Source organism: Podarcis erhardii (assembly GCF_964252035.2).
Source record: "Podarcis erhardii genome assembly, chromosome: 4".
Lineage (NCBI taxonomy): Eukaryota > Metazoa > Chordata > Lepidosauria > Squamata > Lacertidae > Podarcis > Podarcis erhardii.
The window spans coordinates 90851597-90873352 of NC_138508.1; the positions used below are offsets into that span (position 1 = coordinate 90851597).

At 42.0% G+C, this 21756-nt stretch overlaps 1 protein-coding gene across 1 annotated transcript; it reads right to left on the bottom strand.

Annotated features, from left to right (window-relative positions):
• Window positions 1-9034: 9034 nt before the first annotated feature.
• SLITRK6 (SLIT and NTRK like family member 6) lies at window positions 9035-21032 on the bottom strand. The gene is made up of 2 exons (XM_081859408.1): window positions 20339-21032; window positions 9035-13277 (listed from the first exon to the last, which is right to left on the bottom strand). Exon 2 carries the CDS (start codon window positions 13265-13267, stop codon window positions 10742-10744), a length of 2526 nt encoding a protein of 841 aa, XP_081715534.1. The 5' UTR covers window positions 13268-13277; window positions 20339-21032; the 3' UTR covers window positions 9035-10741.
• Window positions 21033-21756: the final 724 nt, after the last annotated feature.

Consider the following 21756-nt stretch of genomic DNA (forward strand, 5'->3'; position numbering starts at 1 on the left):
TTCCTTTGTTCCTTTGTTTCAGTTGCTCTCTGCTCTCATAGAGAGAGGATGTATTTTTCTTTGCTCTCTGCGTTGTTGTTGTTTAGTCGTTTAGTTGTGTCCGACTCTTTGTGACCCCATGGACCAGAGCACGCCAGGCACCTCTGTCCTCCACTGCCTCCCACAGTTTGGTCAAACTCATGCTGGTAGCTTCGAGAACACTATCCAACCATCTCGTCCTCTGTCGTCCCCTTCTCCTTGTGCGTCTTTCCCAACATCAGGGTCTTTTCCAGGGAGTCTTCTCTTCTCATGAGGTGGCCAAAGTATTGGAGCCTCAGCTTCAGGATCTGTCCTTCCAGTGAGCACTCAGGGCTGATTTCCTTAAGAATGGATAGGTTTGTTCTTCTTGCAGTCCATGGGACTTTCAAGAGTCTCCTCCAGCACCATAATTCAAAAGCATCAATTCTTCGGTGATCAATTCTTCTTCTTTTAGTAATAAAGCATAGCATGTAGCCATAAATCTCATCACTTCTGCTGCTTTGAAACTCTGCTGAATGAGGGAACGTGCCTGAGGCCTCATCAAAGGCTCAGGTCATTAATTATTTGTTGGAGGGCAATTCCGAAGGACTCGGCCGGAAGATGAGCTTTATCAGCTTGGCCAAGTGGAGATTCCGACACCATTCACCTGACCTCTTCTCTTGCTCTTTCCAGCTCCCACCACTCTCAGGGGTTGTCCTTAATGCAAATGGCATCCATGTCTGTTTGTGGCAGATGCTGGCCCAGAATACCAGTGCTCAAGTCAGCTTTAACCACTGTAGACTAAATTCATTCCCATGAATGCTAAAAACTTTCAGGTAGCTGCCACCTTGTATCCTTTTGTTCACATCTCTCCCACTTCCTTTTTTATTTTATATTTTTCACTTCATCCAAAAAGATCTCAGGATAGTACACATTTCTATAGGTTTGGGGAAGTTATTTGTACATGCTGCTCTATGGCTTCTACTTACGTGGCCATAAAGAAAATTTGCAAGGTGATTTCTGCTATCAAGGAGCAGGTTTTCATTTATGTTTTGATACAACTGGACAGCATTTTGAATCAAGATGGCAGACTGAACTTTTCAAAACTACCCTTTTTCATTTTTTAAGTGTTCCTCAGCAATGCCAGGTATGAGACTGCTGGTAATACCATAAAATAACAAATAAAATCAAACACCAAAGACAAAACAAAAAACTCTCCCACTTCCTTCAGTGATTTACCTTGGAAAGACTCTCCTCCCTGGAAGAGAGGGGAGTGGTTGTGGACGGGAGCCCGAGCACCACCCCTAGCAGGGGGCGTTAGCCGCCTGCTTCCACCTCACCTGGCTGGCGCCCACACCCCCTGGTAGGCATCCAACCAGGTGCCACAGAGGGGGCGTGTTCAGCAGCCTTTTGCTGCAGCGCCAGCCTCTTCCCGGCCTCATTCTTCGCCGCCGTCTCGTCGCGAGTCACCCACCCTCCACTCCCTTTGAGTTAGGGCTTAGGTCATTGGCCTTGCTATGGACCTTAGGTTGGTCGCCCTGGTTGCCCAGGGGGCCTGGTAGGAGTTTTTCCATTTGGCATTAGGCTTTTGGGGTTTTTCGCCTACCTTGTAGCAATCGTCACAACTTTTGTGGTATTGGTGGGTAGGTTAGGCATTGGAATAATGTGTTGTGGTGTGTCGAAGTGCTAGGTGTGGCCATCGCCTATGCCTCCAATTTTTTGGGTATTCCATTAAAGGAATCTGGCGGTCGTGTATTCTGTCCAATGCCTGCTTGGCAGGAGGCCATGGCACGACCCTCAGTGACATCAGGGGAGAGCCTATACTTGGATTAGCATCAACAGGCTCCACCTACTGGTGAATAAACCCACTTGTTTTAGAGATCCAATGCCTAAGCCAATACCTTTTCACTGCTGTAATCAATAAAGTCGTGGCCTTTCCTTGCCCATTAACCTTATATCATGTGTCCTTGTGTATTCATTTCACATTGCGGGGGTCGGGTCCTCAAACCACAACTTCCCTTTAATTTTACTTTTATCAGAAAACCGCTCCTTTTTTGGAAAAGTGTGGGCTTTGCATCTGTTACTCCCTCTTGGGTAACTTACAAGGACAGTGACCCAGATTGAAGTTACATGTGCTGTATTTAAGTGCATTTTGGTAAATGTGCCAGTTTCTAACCCAGCCCTATCCAGATTTTCAGAAGAAGAAGCCTGTCCTTTGTGAGAATACAGCCAGGGCTGATGAGAGGGAAAGTTTCCTCTAATGCAGGTGGGAAGAACCTTTGATCCTCCAGATGATGCTGACCTCTTGCACCCATCAACCCCAGCAAACATGGCCAATGTCCATGGAGTTGTAGTGGATAATGGATAGTTCAGTAACGTCTGGATGGCCAAAGTTTTCCCACGCCTGTTCTAGTGCTAGATGTATATTTTCCCACAGTTATTTGTGTTCTATTCAATATAGATAGAGTTTATTGAGAAAGAGCAGTGGTCTTGTATTCATATATTCCAACCTGAGGTCACTGGAGGAAGGGGAAAATAGAATATGAGAAATAAACATTTCTCTTCAATTTTATTTTCCCCTCCTCCACCCCTGCTTTCTTTTCTGCATAAATTGGATAGCAGGCAAACTTTTTCCCACATGCTGATTGGAATTTGATTTAGGGTGCCTAATGCCAGATAATATTCCTTTCACCTTGAGTCTGCAGGCTTCAAGTTGACCAAATTCACCTCACAGCTTGCTCCACCTGGGTAGCCATATTCTGTTCCATCCCCTGCCCTTGCCAGTGTATATTAATAAAAGAGGCATTGTCTATGTTAACGTCACATATCTGTATTTATTTTGGGTTAATTTCATTGGGTGTGGCTTGAAAGTCTCCTTTTTTACACTGAAATGAAAAGTGTGGAGAAATTTGAGATGCTCATCTTAAAACTGTCACATACTCTCAGCTTTAATCATAGCTCAAAAGCATTTGTTAATATATAGCTCATTCTGTAAGAAACAGAAATATGTCTTACCAGTCAGACCAAAAATAGCCAGACACATCATTTTAAAAACAACAACAGCCAAACAAGTTTTTAAACTATGTGGTTGGATATATTCTACTTCCCTTTTGACAGAAATAGGAGAAAATTGATCTAATGTGATTGGGCCCAGACATTACACATTTTTCTTGTTTACCAATGTCTAACATCATATATTCCATTTGTACTATATCAATAAAACAGCACTGCATCCCCCTTCCCAAGCTTAACACATCTTAGCTTGAAAAGTGATTTAAACTGGATAGCTCAGTTGGCAGAACATGAAATTCTTCATCTCAGGGTTGTGGGTTCAAGCACCACATTGGGAAAAAATATTCTGGCATTGCAGGGGGTTGCATTAGATGATCCTTGTGGTCCCTTCCAACTCTACAATTCTATGATTTTATTGATATTAATAAGCAGTTCTATATTTGTGATCCACTAACTCAGGCAGGGTCCATAGGATGTGGTGTGGGGCGAAAGAGAAGTAACCTCATACTGTGCACCCAGCCCTCTGAATTATGACCATCCATTGTGGAATCAATATGCTAGGGATAGTGTGCTGTAACTGAGTGCTGAGTTCAACCACATCCTATGCCGCCTAAGTTGTTAGGAGACCCCTGCTCCCTTCACAAAGCTACAATTCTCTGAGTAGTTTAACAGTCAATCCCTCTTCCTGAGGAACTCTGGAAATCGTGGCTCTATGAGGGGGAAGGGGGTCACCTAACAACTCCCAGTACCCTTAACAAGCTACAGTTCCCATGGTTCTTTGGAAGAAAGTCGTGGTTGTTTAAACTGGTATGGCAGTACTTTAAATGTATTGCGCAAACTGGACCAAAGTCTTTTCAACAGTCCCCCTTTCCTCACCTATTATGGGATGGCACTCTTTAGGGAAATGCCAAGTTAATACTCTTCTGGGTTTAAGTCTCCATGATGTTTAACATGTGTGCATTTGATGGCTCTTCTAGTTCTGTGCTGTACATAGTCAAATTTTATTATACTAGTTTTGTATCTGGGCTTTATGCTGGCTGACTTATTTTTAAAGGTTCGTTCTTTTTATTTCTACGATGCCTTGGTAATTTATTTTAGGAGGATATCTGCTGGAAATGTAAAGAAAATGATGGTACCTTTTCATATGTTGTGGTCCTGTAAGGTAATAAAAGAATTCTGGGAAATGATATATAATGAATTGGGGGGGAAATGTTTAAATTATATAAAAAATATATATATAAAACAACAACCCAGAGGCTTTCTTACTAGGAATTGTAGGTGCTGATATTCTGAGGGAGCAAAAATGACTTTTTATGTATGCAACGACAGCCGCAAGGATGCTATTAGCCCAGAGATGGAAAGAAGATCAAGTCCCCACCAGAGAGGAATGGCAAATTAAACTGTTGGACTATGCCAAAATGGCAAAATTGACCAGAAAGCTCAGGAACCAAGAAGACCAAAACTTCAACAAAGAATGGGGAAAATTTATAATCTATCTTGAAGGCCATTGTAAGGAGATGAAACACTAGCAGGATTGCAATAACACTTGAAATGTAGCAAGGAACTATGGAGACAATGGAGTTATACAAAATATGGGCTATTGAAAAAGATGTAGCAGAAAAGGCTTGGTAATGGGACCCATCGAGGGGAAGGTGGGAAGTCCAGAGATTAAGAGGAATCTCTTAATTATTGATGTGTATGGTTGTATTGTTATAATTTTATATATGTAAGGTAAAGGTAAAGGTACCCCTGCCCGTACAGGCCAGTCTTGCCAGACTCTAGGGTTGTGCGCTCATCTCACTCTATAGGCCGGGAGCCAGCACTGTCCGCAGACACGTGGCCAGCGTGACAAGCTGCATCTGGTAAGGCAGCGCAGCACACGGAATGCCGTTTACCTTCCCACTGGTAAGCAGACCCTATTTATCTACTTGCACCCGTAGGTGCTTTCGAACTGCTAGGTTGGCAGGGGCTGGGACCGAATGACGGAAGCGCACCCCGCCATGGGGATTCGAACCGCCGACCATGCGATCGGCAAGTCCTGGGCACTGAGGTTTTACCCACAGCACCACCCGTGTCCCAATATATATGTAAAATCAAATAAAATCAAATATATATGTAAAATCAAATAAAAATTAATTTCGGGGGGGGGGGATTATGAGGGACCTTGTTGTTGTTGTTTAGTCATTTAGTCGTGTCTGACTCTTCATGACCCCATGGACCAGAGCATGCCAGGCACTCCTGTCTTCCACTGCCTCCCACAGTTTGGTCAGACTCATGTTGGTAGCTTCGAGAACACTGTCCAACCATCTCGTCCTCTGTCGTCCCCTTCTCCTTATGCCCTCCATCTTTCTCAACATCAGGGTCTTTTCCAGGGAGTCTTCTCTTCTCATGAGGTGGCCAGAGTACTGGAGCCTCAGCTTCAGGATCCGTCCTTCCAGTGAGCACTCAGGGCTGATTTCCTTAAGAATGGATCGGTCTGATCTTCTTGCAGTCCATGGGACTCTCAAGGGTCTCCTCCAGCACCAATGAGGGACCTTACAAAATTAATAAATAAATGCATTATGGCTCTGACATGACTGTTCAGCCAGGCTAAAAAGTGAGTAGGGGGTGTTCCCTCTTCCCACTCATGTGACTCGAACTCCTACCTGCTGGTGCTCAGCATCCAGCCCTGAGGATGCTGTTGATGGTGTGTGTCTTTGGCTCTCCTTCTTGCACAAGATCCCAGCTGGGTCAGACCTGAGGCATTTAGCCCAGCATCCTGTTCTCACAGATGCTTATAGGAAGCCCACAAGCCAAGTGCCATAATATTGTCCCCACTTGTGATTCCCAGAAACCAGTATTCACAGGTGCATTGCCTCCAACAGTAGCTAGCAGTAATACGTAGCCCTATTCTCTATGAAATATACTGTATTTCATACATATAGGCATATACGGTGGCTACATGGCAAAAGTCTTTCCCTCCCTTGAGGGGTAATATTACCTGGATTATTATTATTATTATTAAAATTTGTATACCATCCTTCATACAAAGATCACAGGGCAGTTCACAACCTAAAAATGCAAAATGAAAACAAATAGAATATATAATAGAACAAAATCAATCATCCCCCTCCCACAGACATATTTTGAAGGCCATATAATATAGCAGACAGATGAAGAATCAGAAGTTTTTTGCTTTCTGAATCTTATTTTTCTATCTTTCTCTTTTAACCTATTTTCTATTTTTTAATTATTATTTCTTTTTCCTTCTCTATTTCTCTCTGTCGACCCTTTCTTTGTTTTTATTGCATCTATATAAAAGTCTTGATTTAGAGAAAACATGGGAAAATATATCAAGTTTTGTATTTTTCTCTATAAACCTTAATAAAATTTGTTTGTTTGTTTGTTTGTTTGTTTATAGCTGTAGAATGTTAATCAGCCAAATGCCTGGTTGAAGAGAAATGTTTTCGTCTGGCACCTTGGCTTGGTGTTGACCAGTGCAGAAAATAAATGTGTGTGGTACACATAGGAGTGGCAGGCCCAAAGCACTTCCATGTTGTTGTTAAATCCTCCTCAGCAGACCCACTGAAATGAATGAATATGATTAAGTTAAGTCTACTAATTTCGGTGGGTCTGTTTTGAGTGAAACATTGCAAGGCTGGCCCATCCATGAGGTGGACGGAGGTGGACGAAGTCTGACTTACTGGAGTCATGCAGTTGGCTTCCAGGTTCTGGCAAATCCTTGCAAGAGCCCCATGCGATTTTGCAGGGCAAGATCTCACTGGAATTCAGTTGGGACAAGGGACAGCTTCTCAATTCACCACAGGTGGTGAAATGGGACAAGCCTCCCCTGCTTGGTTGAATACCACCCACTGAAATCAATGAACTTAAGTTAGTCATGGCCATTAATTTCAGTGAATCTAACCTGAATAGGACTAGTGTTCAACACCACCGGCTACCTCTGCAAGCCCTTAGAAGATATTCTGTGTGAGAGTCAGTCTTAACCTTGCTTTATAAGACTGCAAAAAATATAACCAAATAAGTAAAAATCAGCTCAGACACTATCCTTAGGAACTCCTAATGTATCAGTAGTGAAATAGGAATGAGTATATTTTATGGGGGGGGGGGGAGGGAGAAATCAAAGTGAGCATTGTATTAATCAGGAATATCTGTGCAGTCCATAAAACAAGTGAGGTCTGCAAAACATGAAAAACAGAGAGTGTGCCCATATGTGCATAAATGTAGTAAATGCAATAAAACATCCACGTACTGAGGGGGTGGGGAGAGCAGCAACTCTTCACAGCTTCTTGCTTATCACACTGCTAAGTTGAACACCTCTAAAATGATGTGATAGGGGCAGACATTTTCAGAAACTGGAGGGAGCTTATTGGCCCAGCCTTAATATTTATAGCACAATCCTACATTTGTTTTAGCAGAGGCAAGCATTCAATGTCACTTACCTCCAGGTCAGTACATTCAAGCTTGCAGCAATGCTAAGCAATACAATAGATGTGAACATGGAAGAAATTTGCATTGAATTCAATAGGTCTTACTCAAAGAATGCATGTGCATTATCAACAATGGGTAAATTTGGTTTTCTCTCATTTTCTTATTTTTCCAACCTTAAATTCAGTTTTCCACATTTCCACATAAGTTTGTGGTTGTTTTTTAAGGTTTTCATGAAAATTCATCAGCATTTTAGTGTGAATTTTCACATTTTGCATTTTGTATATATATATATATTTAAAGGAATTTCCTCCATGCAATGTATTTTTGCCTGTTGTTTTCTAATACATGCATTTATAGGCACACTTTACCCTAATATGTGCATTTTTGTACACATCACTTGGCAGGAGAACTGCAATGCAAAATTTGGAAAAGTGTGAGTTTCGAAGGATGGCTGCAATTCCGTTCACATATTGTTTCGACAAGTGAAGATTTGGTAAGGTCACCTTTAAATGTGAACTGCATCAAATTTACTCCCCAACTTATTAATAATAGTAGTGATATCTTTATTAGTAGTCAGTTTCTTTTGCTAAAGCGAATTACTAAAAATAAGGCAACACCACCAAAACCAGCATATTCTTCTTCCTCCTAGTGGGGAAAAAAAAATCAAAGTAGTGTGACATCACATCTGCATTTCCACGTTTCTCAGTTTGAATATCCTGTATTGACAGTGTCTTGTGAAAGAATATTTCTAATTCTCTATACAGAACCCACAGGCAGGGGTGGGTAGAGATCATTTCCATGGCAGCCCCGTGATAAATTCAGCAGGTATTTTCACTGCCTATCACATTACCTGTTCACATTACCACATCTCCCTGTTCATTCCTAGGAGCCTATAGTTTTGGTTGTGAAATCAGTGATCTAATGTAAGAAATAGGGTGGTAGTTCAATCAGGCTGCAGGGCCACAGGCTGAGTTTTGTGAAAGACATTGCAGCATTGTGCCAATTGGCATAAATAAAGTATCTGGTACAAATATTTCCTTTTCTTTTCCCCAGAGAGGCTGTTTTTTCAGAAGGTCAAGACATTGCAGAGAAATTAACATTGATGCCAGCTGCTACATAAGCAAACCTCTGGAAGCTTAATTAAGATGTTTTATTTCTTGATGATAAATAGATCCGAATCATGTGGGCAACACTTGGTATATATTTTCCTCTTCCTGTTTTCTAACGACTTTTAAACTACTTACGGCTGAATTGATTTAACAATGCATTTTTTATAGTATGTAACCATTCAGCCTTAAATAGTCAGAGCCAGAAGTGGGGGCGAATGAATCCATCAAAGTGTAGCTGGTTCACAAAAGACGAGCTTAAACAGGAGGGGAAATGCAGGTCAGAGTAACAATTTGGCACTGTGTCAGTCATGCATGGGCACTAAACTGCCTTCTTGCACCCAGAACAAGATGCTTCTGTATGCATGACGACAGACTGAAGCCTCCCATTTGATTTCCGAACAGATCTGAACTTGTGCGTGCAGGTCTTGCCAATGTCTTTTTTATTTAAAAAAAGGAACTTTTCGGCGGGGGGGTGCATTTTCTTTAAAAAAAAAGCATTTATTATCATCTTTTTATTTATAGCTAGAAGTTCTTTGATTTGCTTGAAAGGCACCCAAGAATAATAATAGTAACTGTGAACTGAAATAGATACAAACTGTACAGAATAAATAGTTCATATAAACCTAACTAAGCTTTGTAGTAAAATAAAGCTGTCGTGCTTCATGTCACCTTCATCTGGAGAGCATCTTTGTGAAGTATATCCCATTGATTTCCACAGAACATCTGTCAGGCTGCTTGTATTATTTTTGCTTTTTTAGGTTTACATCTAAGTTGTTGGGAGGGGGATAAGTGTGCACCGAAAATGTGGCTTGCGTATTCGACAAACGGGTGTGTGAAAACACAGATGTAGCCGCCCGAGAGCTAGACTTGATCATACCTCCTTGTCAAGTGCATACTCAGCAGAAAACCCAGGACAGTTGCAGTGTAATATCCGAAACAGCCTGACAGAACTTGCTTTCATGTAAGCATGCTTAAGCATGCGGACAAATCAATGGCTGGGACCCAGCTTAGTCACTGGCAACTATATGTTCAGCATTAACATGACATAGACCCAAGATTCTGGAGTGCTAACGTTGTAAATATAGATTCCAGCAATTTGCTTTAAAACAAGTTGCAAACCACGCACATGTACTTTTTCTTTCTTCCTTAAAGTGTGGTATCACTTTCAAACTGGACCTGATAAAAGCTTTTTTGCTGAGTAATTGTAGCAAATATGGAGTATTTACACAGATACACAAATAAGATCTTGTTGCTCATTGGTGTACTTATTTGCATGTGACATTTAACTGACCACAGTGAATTGATGTTTCATCCAAAGTATCCACAACCATAACGGGAGTCAATCATATAAATAATAATAATAATAATAATAATAATAATAACCCAGCTCATTGATTTACTAATATATTTACAATAAATTCTCAGTAGCTTTCCAAATTTCCTCAGGTATGAGTGTCAACCAATGGTGCACAGAACTCTATAGCAGCATTATATTGAAGACTGTCCCAAAACAATTAAAATTGCCTACTAGGGAAAGTAACCAAAAAAGAGAGTTTTGTGTATGTCTTTTAGGATTCCTAGATAAAACATGTACACAGCTTTCCCCCTCCTTCTGAATATTCTAACAGGTTCTTTTTTAAAATATAAATAACATTCCAAATAAATATTGGCGGACCTTGGGGTTGTACAGTTAAATATCTGTTTAAAATCATATAATTTATCTTGTATTTATTATGTGGCAATCTCATGTGCGATCCATAGACAATACTCATACATGTGAACTAATTCCTAACCAATATACACTAGCCTCTTGGAACCAGGTATATAGGTGCATTTTAAAGAAAATTTAGTGTCTAGGTCCGGGGAACAAAAGTAAACCAATGCTTCAAGCTTTTTTCTTTCTTTTCTAAGCGAAAAAAATGAGGGATTGCCATGCAGGTCTCGAGGAATATGGCCAGCTAAACTTCCTCCCAGAATCCAGTTGCCCAAAGTTCACATTTAATGTGAGAATGAGACACAGAGCCTGCAAACTTCCCCATGGCTTCACACAGTTATCCCTGAGAGTTTCTTTCAACTCGGATTACTACTGTGCTTAAAGTTCTGATTGACGACACATTATTATAAGGCACTTTTATTTACAAGTTCCGAGTTAAGATAGAAGAGTTTTTGACTTAATCCTTCAAAAAGGGTCCCTTTTAGGTTTGCTGTTCCAAAACCTCCAGGTAATCGGGTTCAGCATGCAGGTTGGCTTTGAGTTCAAAATATTCGTTTTTAGTCTGTTCTAGTAAAACTTTCCTTGGCCTGGAGTACATGAGTGTCTCCATTAGCTTGAGCTCCTCGTGAGCTCCTGGATAGTGTACCTCCATATCAGGGTGTAACTGGGCTATGTTTTTCCGTAGATACTCAGTTATCCCCAGTTGCTGAAGTTCTCTTTCTTTCTCAAGAATGTTCCTGTACAAGGAGCTGGCATCCTGGAAGGAAAGGAACTCAGCCGATTGGTCTGTAGCTTTATATTTGACATTTGACCCCGTCAGAGGGGAAGAGTGCTCTCTCTCCAAGAGGCCTCTGCGGAGATGTTTGGAATCATTCATCTCCTTGTCATTCATCTCCTGTTGATGGTCTGTAAATTTGGGGCTGAAAGATGGGCTTCGATAAACTTGCACCATGGGGCTGAGCATACGTTGCTCATACAAGCTTGTGGCCGGGCGCTCCGTGGTGTGATGTGTTGTTTTGTGACCATACATGCTGTACTGAAGCTGCACTGGGCTGTTGTCCCGCATCTGTTCGTCTGCGTGTTTCTTTTTGTACCTTCTCCGCCGGTGTAGGACAAGGACGACGATACCAGCTGCGCAAAAAATGATGGTTACAAAGACTATCAAAAGCCCCAGGATTAAAACTGAAAGAGGAATTGCATCGGTAAGTGATCGCAGAATAGTGTCTGCCGTATTGGTGGTGGTTGGTGACGTGGTGACAACTATGAAACTAGCATGAGTTGCGGAAGGTGGGCTGTTTATTCCGGGACATAGCACGTCACTATTCAGAGATTTCAGTTTCTTTTTAGCTAAATGCCTTGGAGATGTGCAGAAAATGTCGCCAGTCATTGTGTTTCTGTTCAGCTTTTGTATCCATTGCTGCAGCCCAACTGAGTCACAAGTACAATCCCAAGGGTTGTCTTCCAGCTCAAGTTGTACGAGTAAATCCAGATCATCTAAGACATTCCCTACAGGCAAATGTGCAAACTGGTTGGTTTTCAGATTTAGCCTGGCTAGAGGAACTCCAGAAAAAATGTGGGCTGGCAAAGTCTGAAGAAGGTTATTATTTAAATACAGGACCTTTAGTTTAGGCATGGGATGAAATGTCCCGGGTAAAACCTCCTTGATGAAATTATATTCAAGATACAAATACTCAAGGCGCTGCAGGCCTAAAAATAAATTCCGACTCAGCTTGGTGAGATGATTCCCATTGAGATATAATTTCTGCAATCTGGTGAGATTGAGGAAGGATCCTTCTTCTAGTATTTCAATACGGTTGCTTCCCAAGTGAAGCAAGTCTAGGCTGCCATAGTCTACAAGGTCTGATTTCAGTAATGTCTGAATTATATTTCCAGCTAGTATTAGCTTTTTAGGATTTGGAGGAGGAGGTCCTAAATCTGACAGGCTTTCAATGTTTTGTTCTTGGCATTGCATTAAAATCCCTGAAAGGATATTGCTAGTGCACTGACAAGGGATTGGACAATATACACCAGGAAGCAGAGTAGCTGGCTTTGTTACGTGAAGTGTTAAAGCAGTTTCCCTGGTAGGAACCCTAAAAATAGGTATTACCTTGGTTGAGTAGTGACTATCACTTATTGACGTGGTAACCACCAATGGTAAGGACCCTGATGGGGCATCAAGATCATTTGTAGGGTGAGTGGGACATAGGGATTCTTTTTTTAATCTGCTTAAAATGCTGCCTTTCAAAATAGGAGGGCTGTGGCATACGACATCACCTATTATGGACTGAGGAGGCATGTTTTCTAACCAAGCTTTCAACTCCACCAGGTCGCAATTGCAGACCCATTTGTTATCTTCCAACTGAAGGTCTAGAATTCTACCAATATGTTCTAAAAAACCAACATAAGGTAGAGTCTGCAGCTGGTTCCCACGAAGATCCAAGTGAGTTAATGGCACAAAGCGAAATACGTTGGAAGGAAGAAACTCAATGGCATTGTCATTTAAAATGAGCACCTTTAGCCTGTTGAGCTTGCTGAAGGCACTTGATTCAATTATTGTGATGAAATTGTTGTCTGCTTGAAGGAATTCCAAGTTCTCCAGTCCATGGAATGTGTCTTCTTTAAGTACTTCTAATGAGTTGTGATTGATATGAAGTTGCTTAAGGAGGCTTAGTCCATTAAATGCTCCTGGTTCAATGTCTACAATGTAGTTAAATCCAAGATGGAGTGAGAGAGCATTGATGAAGCTGGAGAAGTCATTCACATGTAACATGGTCAAACTGTTGTTGAGAAGACTAAGGTGGAAAGGCCGGGATGGTGGAACATGTACTTGAGATAACTCCTTGATGCCTCTTTCTTCGCAGTTTATATTAAAGACACCATCCTTTTCCTCACAGGAACACAGCATATCACAAGAGCCAAGAGTTGAAGGTAAAGCTGGTTTGGACTGTAGTACATCACAAGCAACCCCCATCAAACTTAACGTAATTATCCAGAGCTTCATGGTCATCCAACAGCTTCTGCAAAATACAATACAGATATATACCTCATTTTATTTTTTTTAAAAGGTGATCATCACAACATTGGAGGACCTCCCCACCCCTTGCCTGCCCACATGCTCCAGTATACAAACCACCCACTGAAGTAGCAACTCCTATCAATTGAAACATTATAGTAATTCTCTAAGATGAGAAAGATCAACTGGTTGACCACTGAGTGCATCCAATTCCCAAGTTAAATTTGCCCAGTTCTGCAGAGTAACATTTCTGGACACCACTGTGTTCTCTGCTTATTGGATAAGCAACTTTCTTTTTCTAATGTGGGGCAGAGTAAACTTCACCCAACTATTCTGAATGAGTGTTGGTGTTAAGAACTATGATATTACTCTCTTTTCTTGATAACTACCATAGTTCTTCCTTGAGGAGTGTGAATGACCCAAAGAGTGGAGTGGTATAGTGTATGTTCTTCAGGCTTAAGAAATTGGCTACACCTCTGCTCTGTGGAAAGGAAGAGTTACAAGTTGCCACTTGCCAGTAGTATATATCCGATAACTGATACCTTGTACCATAGATGGGCCATGGATAAACTGAATTGTCTATTTATTTCAGTGCAAAAAACTTATTTAGAAATTGAATGAAAACAACAAAGGAAGAATGCTGTCCCCCAACATTGTCACAGTGAGTGCCAAACATCCGAATGATCAAACAATTTAAACTTTTAGCATAGTAACAGTTGAGTAAAGGTAAAGGTAAAGGGACCCCTGACCATTAGGTCCAGTCACAGAAGACTCTGGGGTTGCGGCGCTCATCTCGCTTTATTGGTCGAGGGAGCCGGTGTACAGCTTCCGGGCCATATGGCCAGCATGACTAAGCTGCTTCTGGCGAACCAGAGCAGTGCACGGAAATGCCATTTACCTTCCTGTCAGAGTGGTACCTATTTATCTACTTGCACTTTGACGTGCTTTTAAACTGCTAGGTTGGCAGGAGCAGGGACCGAGCAATGGGAGCTCACCCCATCGCAGGGATTCGAACCGCTGACTTTCTGATAGGCACATCCTAGGCTCTGTGGTTTAACCCAGTGTTTCCCAACCTTGGGCCTCTAGCTGTTTTTGGTCTACAACTCCCATCATCCCTAGCTAGCAAGACCAGTGGTCAGGGATGATGGGAATTGTAGTCCAAAAACAGCTGGAGGCCCAAGGTTGGGAAACACTGGTTTAACCTACAGTGCCACCCGCGTCCAACAGTTGAGTAGCAATATGTAGAATTTAGGTCAAGAAGAAAAAGAAGTCACAGAAAAGAGAAAAAGTTTCATATAAACACCTCAGTCTTGCATGGATTCATAGGACTCCCTTTCCACTACAAAGTGACTCCCCATCTCCAATCATCTCTCAGTGGAGATTTACAATGATTCAAGAATTGTAAATCCTACTACAGCTCCAATATTCACCTGTCAAGGTTATAAGGGTCCATTACATTCTACAGCATGAAGACAGTTGCAGCATGTTCCAGTAATGTCAGAGTCTAAACCCATATGAGAGAAGCCTGTGACATGATTCCTTACCATGCCAGCATTGCAACATGGCAAGGTGACTGTCTAGTCTGGTCTTGGCTAAAGAACTAGTTAAATTGTGTCCATTACCAGTGTTACTTTTCCATTCTGTTGACTTCTGTGGCAGCTAACATGGTACTTTCTATAGAGTTAGATTACCACTCTCTTCGGCCCCACCAGCATGGCCAATGGACAGGGACTATGACAGTCATAGTCCAGCATCAAATCTGAAATACACCACATGGTTCTTCTACCATGGTGAGCTGTGCATATCAGAAATCATTTACTGAATAATTCAAATTCCTTAAATACAAAACACAAGTCACTTAGAAGTTACGCATATACAGCTACAGCTATGTGTCTGACACTCCCAGCACAATCCTATACATGTCTACTCAGAAGTAAGTGCCAATTGATTCATTCCCTATTTGTGATGCTCCCTTTCATTTGTGAAGTTTTTGGTGGTTTGGTTTTTTTGGGGGGGGAGGGAATGGCATCACCCACAAACAAGACGGAGGTATCAATAGACTTAGGGAAACACACAAAAATGAGGGACTCCAAAATAGCCCAGTGAGGACTGAACCTGTTCCATGGCACAATGGATCAGGTGGGAAAGAAAACCAGGAGAGGAGAGAACAGAATAGGCTGGCAGGCTGGAAGAATGTGGCTAGTGGAAAAGGTGGGGTTGTAGGAGCTCAAGAGACTTCAAAACTGGCAAACAGGCAGGAGCTGCTGACTGAGAGATAAGGCAAGGAGCATAGAAGGAATAAAGAGGGAGAGTGGAAGGTGTGCAATTATATCCCTGTGTCTCTTCCTCCATTCCCTTTTCCCCATTCCTCTCTTCTATGAGCAAGAGAGGATGGAGGAAGGGGCATTCAGATGCAAAATGATCAGAGAGAACCGTAACTTATATTTGGATAAATAATTTCCTGGCAAGGCCAGCCAAGCATGTTTTGCTGCCTGAAGCCAAGGACAATATGGTGCCCACACACAAAAGCCAAGTGGACAGGCAGCTGGATCTTATTTAAATGCTGGTCACATTCTCCACAGCATCTGGGGCAGCATCCTAGTTTAGATGTGGCCAAGTTGGGTCACGTCGCACATACATGGGGATATGGTGGTGGCAGTTGTTATGCTATGTATTTTGCATTTTCACACTGTAAACTGCCCTGTGATTAGGGGTTTCAGAGGAACAACCGGCACCTGCTGCCTGAACCAGTTGCTACCCTTTGACTAACAGTAGGGCCGGATTATTTCCTAGCTCACGTTGAGAAGTCTTATTTAAAATGTCTCCAGGCTGCCCATCAATAGGAAAAAGATCAAAGCTGAAACTGGCCCACAACCAAGGATCTCCTATACCCTTCAAAAAGATAGCAGGAAAAAGAAGAGAGCAGCTGTGTGTGTGTCAGTAGTCCTGCTAATGCAAATTCCTAAGCAAATGCAGTTTATTGTCACCATACTGCAGGTTAGGAGAACCTAGACTAAGAGACAGTGTAGTACAGGCAAGGGTATATGATGAATACTGCAGGCCAGGCTCCAAGTTGTCTATAACAACTATGCAGGGGTTGTCCAGAGGCACTAGACCCCTTGCTACAGATTACCAGCTGAGAGAGCAGCTTTCCATTGTTTTGATCCTCATGATCCAGTCTGGGCTGAGGGCGGAAACAAAAAGCTGCATTTAAATCCACTGCTATAGCCCTAATGCAGATGGGTGTGGCTGTGGACTGTGTTGAGAGACAGTCACTGCAGTCCCAAAACATAGCCCCTGGTTAACAATGTATGCCAGAGGTAGAAGTGGGGCTGGGTTGGATTCCTGGTCAGCATTCTCCTATATGTCTTAGGATGCACCAAAGATCAATCAACTTCACCTGTCCCCTCAAGTCCCCCTCCCAGCTCAAACTGCTTGCACAACCTTCAGGCTTCATTGGAATGAATGCATGCAGATTGGCTGTGCTGTCAAATGTTTTTAAAGTTACCTAAATTTTGCACGTGAAGAAAGAGCGAGGACCGCGGTCTTCGAGGGCCCCACCACAGGTAACATACATACACCTGGGGCACGCTGCAACATTTTGTTGCAAGGCATAACTTGTCCTTACTTTAAAGCATCATCTCTTAGTTTTGCCCTCCAGCTGTTTGTGTGTATTTGCATTTTAGGTACATCTAGGAAAATAAGTATAAGAAGAAAGTGGGAAAAGACGGGACAAGCAAGCTGTGAACAAGATGCTGATCTGGATATATTAGACATTTTCATCTACATTATTAATTTCACTTGAAGGTAAATATGGCACAGAATTGCTGTGTATACATGGATGATACTGCCTCCTATGGAATTCAAAATGTGCATTGCCTTTAAAGGAACCAGTTTTTGGAAATGTGGAGCTGCTGAGCAATATGTCCTATTAAACATGTTTAAATGTGGGAAATTAACTGTTGTACTAACACAGTTCTTTTAATATAGTTTGACTTGCAACTGCGTATTCTTTATGTGTTTACTCAGTCATGTTTGAGTATCTCCTTTTGTTTCACATGGGGTCATCTGTTCACAATGTATTAACAAAGTAAATAGTTCCATATTTCCCAAGTAAAGAATTTCTGCTTCGGAAAGGATGTTTCAAAACACATTTAGGCAAGCTCTGTTTTGGTACACTGCTTATTATCAGGCAGGGAGCAATAGTCACCTCCCAGTGCAATTCTGTGCAAGTTTACTTAGAAGCAAGCTCCAGTTACTTTAATGGGGCTTCCTTCCAAACCAGTGTGCATGCAATTGCAGCTTCGACTTCTCTGAAGTGGTAATACTGATGCCCATGAATCTAGCCTATAATAAGGGGGTAAAAGGGTTGCAGTTTTGACAGATGACATCCAATTTGGCTTGGAGACTCAGTTCAACATGCAACCACCCAGAAAGGTGCTTTATGCGGAAGTTGAACTTTTTCTTCATTTTCTTCTACAAAGCATTTGTGTGTTGACATCTATATACACATGTCCAGGATTGAGGTCATGTCTTCAACCACTGTGAAGTCGTGTGTTGCTTCCCTGCACTCGTTTGGGCAATTAGTGCCATTCAATAAAGGAGATTTTGCAACAGCTTTTAACCCGATTGTGTTTTACAGCATATTGCTGTAAAGTGCCATGAGGATGTAATAGGAGAGGAATATTGCCTTCAAGTCCTAGCTTGTGGGTGTCCTCAAGGCATCTGGTTGGCTTCTGTGGAGAAGAGGATGTTGGACCAAAATCCCAAACCTAATTACCTGGGTGTAAGCCCCATTGAACTCAATGAAACCTACTCAAATAGGAGTCCCCTGATGATGGACCTTTCTGATCCTCTTATATTAGGCTACCAACATTAGAGCCTTTCTTAGGGCTGTGGTATTATTTAGCTTGGAGGGATTCACTTCCAAGTAAACACGTACAGGATCAGTCTGTTCAACTACAGATAGCAATTTTGATTCATTGTTGTTGTTGTTGTTAAACATGCCTATAAGCTTCATTTCAGAAGCATTAAGCCAGAGAGCATGGGTGTGCATCAGATTGGCCCCATAACTAGTGGAACTCACAGTGAAATCCTATATAAGCCTACTCAGATGTAAGTCCCATTGAGTTCAGTGGGGCTTATTCCAAAATAATCGTATATACCATTGCAGCTTCAGTCTTAAAGGCAACTATCCTAGTATGCCAATATTTTGAATGGGCCTACAAGTAATGATGTGGGTTATTTCTTGTTGGGGGGGGGGGGTTGTCCATAAAGGGATAAATGCACATATTTTGAATCAAACAAAAGAAGTTTCTTGCCCCACTCTAGAGTCTAAATGTCTGCTTCTCCTTAACTTTAGTACTCTCACCCCAACCAACCTTGCTGACTGATGAACAAGACCCAGCATGCAGATCCTGTTTTACCAAAGGAGGTAGTTTATTACCAGCCATTAAAACAAAGTATTCCCCACTTTTAGTACCCAAGGCTTTGTTTTTGATAACCTAACTTCACAAATAAAGCTTCTTGTAAACACTTGTCTTCAGCAAAGCAATTGGGTCATTAATTCAACTTTTATTTTCTCTTAACTGTTCTTCTGCTAAGCAGGCAGAGCACACTGAACATAGTTGTTACGATGTCCTTGGGCAAAATTAAGAGAAGTAAATCAACATGCATTAATTTAAAGTGCATGTTGCATCGAAGGACGCTTTACATACATTTCTGAAGATGAAAGCCTTCCACGTTTTTTTTCTTCCAGAAACACAAATGTTTAAAAGTATTTGCAATCGGCTAGAAAGGCATTCGCCTCTTAATCATTGTCATACTTTGGCTGGGTAAAATTGCAATAAGTCTCTTTCTCTTTCATACACACACACACAAACACACACACACAGTTTTTTCTCCCTCTGCAGATAGATTCTTGGAGCTTCTGTCTAGTCCTGGAAGACATCAACTCACTATCTTAGATTTTGTCCTTCCAACTGTCCGCCTCATCCCCAGCCTTCAAAAGCCAATGCTAGTAACACAACTGTAAACAAAAGCCTATTTTTGGCTAACATATTATTTACATTTTAAAACTTCTACCCCATCAAACATGGCTTTATCCATGCATAGATGGCCCCCTTGGGGCTGCTAACCTTGTATTATAACTATAATGAAACTTCAAAATATCCAAAGTGACACAGGAGTATAACTTACTTCATATTGCCCATTCCAGAGAAATGTCCCTTGTACCTATTAATCCACTTGCTTAGTTGAAGCATTACATTCCCAGTGCTCTAATTCCATAGATGCTTTCAAAAACTACCTTAAATAAATGGTTCCATTTTGAGCATGGAGGGAGGAGGGAGTTTGGGGAAAACCTAAGGAACACCAGAGGTTTTCTCCGCGCACACACACACACACGCACACACACACACACACCACTCGCCTCCACTGCCTCTTGGTAGATCTTTTGCACATTTTTGCATTTTCAGGAGTACTGATTAATGAGTGTCCCTAAGGCAAAGTTTCCATACAGATTGAAGGCAATAAATCCATCTATTTTAAACAGCAGAAATCAAATACATTTCTTGTTTCAATTAATGCTTATACAGTTGGTAGAAAGTGGATATGACGGACTACAAAGCCTCAGGTTAAGGAACAATCACTTGAATATGGCTATGTGCTCCTTTGTCAAATTCTGCAGGCAACTACAGTTTACTCTAGGATCTCAGAAGGAATCTAAGGGTTTGGTGTATGTAAAGTCCTTTTCGTGTGTGCCACTGCAAATGCCACTCCTTAAATCTCTCCTTCCCTGCCAGCCAATTTCTTTTAAGATCCTTCCATGCACAAAATATCCCCAGGACCTATGCAACACTTGAGGTGCCATTCTATAAGTTTTGAGCAAATATTTGCTCTAACAGGAAATAAGCACCTCAAACTAACTCACTCTCTCTGTGTGTGTGTATGTATGTGTTTGGTGGGGCGGGAGACAGAGAAACAGAATAGGTAGCCAAGGTGATTTTTACAATGCAAAAAAAGCTGGCTATGGTTAAGTTAATTCCTAAATGAAAGTCTCCTTACCTGTACAGCAGCTACACCCACTGACACAGCCGGCGATGCACAGAGTCGCTCTTCGTATACAATCCCCTTCCTTGTTATCTCCAAAAAGGAGCCCTTTCCAATCCCCCACCAACCTAGGTTAAGGTCTCTCTTTGCAGGGATCTCAAGCGTGGCTGCAGTTCCTTGAAGTTAAAATCCTAGATCCGAAGCAGGACAGATCATATTTGACTGAGAGCAGAGAGAGGGGAAGAAAAAAAAAAATCTTGCCGGAGGTGGAGAGGGGGAGAACGACGCCAGGGAGAAAAAGAACCCACTACACCATCCTGTAAACAGTTGTCCCTTTTGCTCAATTAAAATTCACAGCAGACTTCCCAGCTAGGCTGACTTTCTGCACGTAGTTAACCATTTGCGAGCTTCGGGATGCAGTAAATAAACCCAGCGCTCCGCAGGACTTCAAGCGATCACTCCTGGCTTTGCAAGAAACGCAATATGTATCTTTAGATGCTTTAAGGATCCAAACTGCTGCGATGCACGCTCTCTCTGTGTGTTTCGCTCCCCCCCTCTCCCTTCGGAGAGTCTTGTTAGCTCAGTTTGTTATTAGTCAGATTGCCAGAGGCTGGGAGGTAGTAGGCGTAAATAAAGAGACTTCTTGGCTTTTGACTCAGCCTTTAAGCCCTTCCCCATCGCGGAGCGTTAATCTGCCAGTGTCATTTAATACAAGATCCATGCAGCTCCACCTTAGGAAAGCTCAGCTCCTCCTCCTCCTGCTGCAAATTATCTCACCTTCTCTCCTTTACCCCCTTCTTAACCCTAACTCCCCCCCCCCACACCCTTAAAAAAGAAGCAAAACACCTGAAGCTCCTAAAAGAAAAATACTACTCCATCTCTCATAGAAAGCAAAATAAATATTCATTTCTGGGAAGGAGGGAGGGATATTCCGACAGCATTTGGTAGCCTTATCAATTCTTGTTCCAATCTTGATCCAAAGGTCTGTTGCAAAAGCTCAGAGATTGTCCAGTCATTGACTAGAGAATATTTTTTTCCATACAAAAGAAGACTTTCAGTGATTAATTACCTGTCAATAGAGAGAAGGGTTTTGTCTAAAGTGTGATAAGTGGTCCATAGATGCTGCCCTCTGGTCTCATCTTTTTGGGATGTTTAACTGGTGTAGAAGTGTGAGTGTTTTCATGGGTTGGACTGAAGCAATCCTGGGTTTTTTACAGAGGCAGGCAGAATGCAGTAATTGTTCTCCAGAAATCCCCCAGTGCCCTGTGCTACGGAGAGGATCAGCTTGATTTCTAATTGACTGCTTTCCAAATGTTAGCATAACCCGCTTGCTTTAATGCACTGGCAGCCGAAGCATCCAGCCGTCGAAAGAACTGAGGAGGAGAAGGTAACCAATAACTGGATCTTTAATTTCCCCTTGCAGTTGTAATCCC